This window comes from Nicotiana sylvestris, chromosome 3 (genome assembly GCF_000393655.2).
Source record: "Nicotiana sylvestris chromosome 3, ASM39365v2, whole genome shotgun sequence".
NCBI lineage: Eukaryota > Viridiplantae > Streptophyta > Magnoliopsida > Solanales > Solanaceae > Nicotiana > Nicotiana sylvestris.
Window position 1 is genome coordinate 107,698,488 of NC_091059.1, and position 5,285 is coordinate 107,703,772.

The window sequence follows — 5,285 nt, forward strand, 5'->3', positions numbered from 1 at the left end:
TTCTGGCATCTTTTGTTGTTACATGCATTTTCTTTTGTTTCTTTCCGGATATTATTATCTCTCCTGTTGAGCCGAGAGTCTCCCGGAAACAGCCTCTCTATCCTCTTCGGAGTAGGGGTAAAATCTGCATACACTCTACTTTCCACAGACCCCATTAGTGAGATTTTAACGTGGATTGCGTTTTTTATCTTTCTCATTTCCATATATGAACGCGGATTGGGTGAAAAAAACAAATATAACGTTGTGTAAAAATAATTAAAAAATCTAGGAGCGTGAAAGTCAGCCACTGTTGGCGCGTAAAGAGATCGCTTAATAAAGCCGCCGCATCCACGTCCTAATTACCCCCACATCGACATCGTTTCTCTTTGTAATCTCCGATTGGTTCGTAGAAGATTCAAACAGCAGCAGAATTTTAACAAAATTAGCCATCAAAAGCCCCTTTAGTCATGATTATTATATTCTAACCATACCCTACTAAGGTCAGGTTTAGTTTAGTTTCAGGTATGTGAATTTCTCCTATTTTTATGTGAATTTGACGGTTTCGTGCGATACCGAATACGTTACAGTGAAAATTGAATGGAGAATTCGGAGGATCTTTGCAACATAGAAGGGAACGGAGATGGAAGAGGCAATAACGGAGCTTGCTGTGCTCCATCAACATCAGCGGCGGCGGCCAGCTCTGCGTACAAGTTGTTCGGCCGGCAAACCTCTTTTCATCAGATGATGGGTGGCGGAAAAGGTAATTTCCGCTATTATTTTCCTTTTTTCAAGTCATATACATAATTTTGGAGAACCAAATAAACTCACACTACCCGCCGTTTAGTTTAACTGTTACGCCTAGTTACATAGTGATGAAGCTGATACTTTGTCATTTATCTTTGCACGGAAATATTTTCATATAGCTTTGATTAAGTATGAATTCTGACTCTTAAGTTTATGTTTTTTTATTAGCTTAGCAATATAGAATATGTAATTTATGATCCTGAGGAGTAAGATTGGGAGCATGAGAAGCGGGAAACTATTGTTGTATATGATTCTGTTTTATGTTCATGCTGGAAATGCCCGGCACTACGGCCCTGCAGCTTTACTGTTGAACTATGTTTTTATTCATGATAGTGTGGTAAACTGGAATTGAACTGCTCCTGTTATTACTGGTTAATTCACTTTCTGCGAGTGTTTTCGCTCTTGCCTTGTATGAGGGATGTGCTCTAAGAATAGATTTGGGAATTTGTATGAACCGGCATTCTAATGAAGGCTTAGTTATGTTTCACGACAATCTCGACATCTGTTACCTTCATTTCTTCCTCCACTTCCTCCTTGATAAGTCCATTAGTTATCTCACTGTCAGTGTTGAGTGTTTTACATTTTCGTTAATTCAGTCTTCTGCAAGTTCATTCTTGCTGCTGGATGACTTGTAGACTTACTTGTTTTTTCACTTGGTATAAGCTGCTGATGTTATATTATGGAGGCGGAGGCGTGTCTCTTTTGGCATAATCATTGCTGCTACAGTCGCATGGCTCATCTTTGAGTATTCAGAGTTACCTTTCTTATCAGTTTCTTCTGATGTCTTGCTGATTCTGATTGTTCTCCTCTTTCTCCGTGCAAACGTTGCTGCCTTCAGGAAGAAGTATTATTCTCATACTCATCTCACTAATGTGTTTAGATTGTCTCTTTCTGTTTTTCGTTCTCCTGTGGTTAAGTTCAACTGATATTTCTCTTTTCTATTTTCGACAGACAGCTCCCAACATTACCAGAGTTAGTCTTGTCAGAAGAAATGGTCAATAATGCTGCGGCATCATTTCGGGTCAAAATCAATTATATGCTACTCATGGCTCATGATATCACTCTTGGCAAAGATTTCAAACTGTTCTTCAAGGTTAGTACTTATTAAGCATGACGGCACTATTCTTTATCCCAGAAGGAAAAGAAAAACAAAAGCATGAGGGCATGATTAATGTGGTAAATTGTCTCTGACAATGGCAAAGAAATTAAACTGTAACCTCCAAAAAACATAAACAATGACCTTCAATTGGTCAATTAAGTGTTTCAAGCAAATGCAGAAACTCAAGAGAGAACTAGAATCGACCTGGAAGCATGATGAGAAAGAGAAAGTGTAATAATGTCACACCTAAGATAAACCAATGTCAATGGGATTCAATAGTTTATTTATATAAAAGAATTGCTTTTACCCTTTTTGCACAGTGCAATTTTCGGCACAGTGTGTAGTTGCGCCCTGGCTGTAGATCTACCCATAGTAGCTGCTGATGGTTTAACTTATGTTTGTGGTTTTCATCTGTTAAGTGTTGCCTCTTACTTTCTTCTAGGGTACATGTTACCTCTTGCTTTGTTCTAGGGCACAATTGTAGGATATAATTTTGACAAATGATAACGCATAGAGCTGAGTTAGCCAAATTTTACATGTTTGCAGGTAGTTATTATTCTCTGGCTTCTATCTGTTATAGGAAGCCTAATATCTTTCTTCACGCTTGCATATATAGGTATGTGCCGGTTTTGTTACTTGACTGGTATATCTTGGTGAATCATTATGGATATATGTGTTCCCTGAATTTATTTTTCCCTACACTATTATCGCTTATATCTTGCTGTATTTGAGGTCTTACGTACTTAGAGACTCTAATTTGCTAATAGATTGATGGGAATTTATATGGAGAGAAAGAGTGACTTTCACATGATGTTCATTTACATAGAGAAGACATATGATAGAGTAAGAAAAGTTCTTTGGTGCATGTTTGATGAAAAACAAAATACATATAGAAGTATGAATACCTTAAAGAACATGTATGAGGAAGTGATTACATGTTTGAAAAGAGTTGTAGGAAATATAGAGGTATTTCTTGTATCCATGGGTCTATATTAGGGTTTTTTATTGAGCTTGTACTCGTATTCCTTAGTCATGGATGATCCAACTAATAGTTCAAAGAATGAGGTTTTATGGTGCATGCCATTTGTGGATGAATTGTATTAATTGACAGAACTAGTGAGGGAGTCAACCAAAAGCTGAAATTTATGGAAGCACTTTAGAGAATAATAATTTTAGGATAAGTAGAAATAAGACATAATGTATGCAATAAATTTTGCTTCCATGAGAAGAATGAAGGTGAAGTGAGATTAGACCGATTGTGGTGCCTAAAGCTAAACAATTCAAATGTCTAGGTTCAGGCTTTTATGAATGGCATGATATATGAAAAAGTAACACAAATTTAATGGTCATACTTTATAAGCAGAATATTGATGGAACAGGATGATTGGCTATGAATGGGAAAAGGACTAAAGTTTTCTCGGTAAATTCTTCAACCGAACTTTATTGAATAGAGGAAGGCAATATACTTATCCCTATCAGTTTGGTTTCCTGGAGCCCCAAGGAATGTATGCTTTTTCACTCGGCTGTGAAAAGGAGATTCTTAAGCGAATTTTTTTTTTTTGGAAAAGAAGAGAACTGCATATGTCGGTTCTACATATACAAAAATTAAGAAGAAGATGTTGACCATTTACTGTTACTCTTTTGAACTCTAAAGTCAATGCAAGCCATAGTTATGGATGTTTGTTCAATTAGGCCTTTAGACGAAGGCAAAAAAGGTTTTTGCATGGATAGAGAACACTTTTACCATTAGTCAGAGTGACAGAAGTAACTTTAGAGAACACTTTTACCATTAGTCAGAGTGACAGAAGTCACTTTAGAGAACACTTTTACAATTAGTCAGAGTGTGCAACTAACTGATAGAGGGTTAAAATGACAGAAGTCACTTTAAATAGTTTTGCCATGTCTTATGTATGTGATGATTGGAGGCACTAAAAGGGAATGAGGTATTTTTAAAATCACATGGAGAGAAGTGCCAGATGCGGATTCTCAGTTGTAAAATAATCACATGGAGAAAATTGCCTTGACACACATATAATCTCTCAAGATTAGTTCGGACGTTCTCTAAAAAAACATTAAAAAATGGAAATACCACGTATGAGAGACTAAGGCTTAGTTGTTTTTACATTTACATTACGTTCTATATCCGCTAGGAATAAATTTGATGATTAGAGAACCCTTGATTTGCCTTAAAGGATAAATTAGTCACTAGTATTGAAATAAAATAGGTTTGAATAGACCGGACTGGACATAGAAGACATATAGTCTACCCCAACTAGTATAGTAGTATGAGATTTATGCACAGCTGATTGATTAGTTACTTTTGTTCTTTTGAGGCTTAGATTTATCATGTTTGCTAAGAATATCTCAAGATTGCATGATAAATCTTGAAAAGTGTTATGCACTTATCTGGTGTCCCTATGAAACATCTGAATATTATTTAACTGGGGTGAAAAGTGACAATATGGAATGAATACACTTGAAAGGAGGTGCATTTCTTTGTCGAATGATTGCACTACGCTATTCAGCTGTTTTTACTGGTTTCCATGTCCATCCTTATTTGTTGATCCACTGTGAGCAATTCTGAAGGTCCCGTGCAGTGATTCAGATGATATTGTCCATCCTTATTTGTTGATCCACTGCAAACAATTCTGAAGATCATATCCAGATGATGTAGTACCACACCATCTCTATAAACATGCTCTCCATTAGTCGGTCCCATTTTCTGCAAAGAATGTTGCTGCTTGCATAGGTTTACTCAAATCACATTTCACAAAGTTCAACAACAATTTACATCTGCCATGATTTTGAATTGTATTTGCGTACACCACTGTCTGCTTCCAATTCTTATGTGGTATCTACTTTTGCCTTTGCAATTCCCCACAGGAACAATTATATTCATTACTGTGCCTGCCTTATATAATAAATTTGAAGACCACGTGGATCGATATGCTGGGAAGATCCACAGACAATTCTCAAGGCACTACAGAATAGTGGATGAGAGCATTAGTAGGCTGCCCCGGAGTATTACCAAGGACAAAGAACTATAAAATCTTTTTACGAAGTAGGAGCATGTTGATTTTCATAAAAGAAAAACTCTTAGTTTGGAGTTGGTCCATGAATAAGATGGAACTCGCATTGCATCATTCTGGTTGTCTCTCCTGATTCTCCTCTGCCATGGGATGAGGATGAATGACTTGAGCCTTTATTGATTTTTCTTGAGACTGCAAATCTTTTCTGTTTCTAAGCTTTTAAGTTGGCATTGTCAGAAACAAGATAATGAGGGCAATTGTCACCGACTACTCTGTCTTAGTGGCAGTTGATAGTGCAAAATCTTGTAGACATCTGGGAGTTCTTTCCCTCAAACTTGTTAACTTTGATGGAAACAGACGCGTTTGGTGGTTCA

At 36.8% G+C, this 5,285-nt stretch overlaps 1 protein-coding gene across 2 annotated transcripts; it reads left to right on the top strand.

The window, feature by feature from the left end:
• The first annotated feature begins 272 nt into the window (after window positions 1-272).
• On the top strand, window positions 273-5,285 carry LOC104229831 (reticulon-like protein B16). Of its 2 annotated transcripts, XM_009782550.2 has the most exons (6): window positions 273-479; window positions 567-739; window positions 1,447-1,627; window positions 1,735-1,876; window positions 2,429-2,498; window positions 4,766-5,285. In XM_009782550.2, the coding sequence occupies exons 2-6, from the start codon at window positions 577-579 to the stop codon at window positions 4,927-4,929; spliced, it is 720 nt and encodes a 239-aa protein (XP_009780852.1). In that variant the 5' UTR covers window positions 273-479; window positions 567-576; the 3' UTR covers window positions 4,930-5,285. The 2 variants fall into 2 exon arrangements, with proteins under 2 accessions (XP_009780852.1, XP_009780853.1); XM_009782551.2 differs by lacking the exon at window positions 2,429-2,498 and having other exon boundaries at window positions 357-479.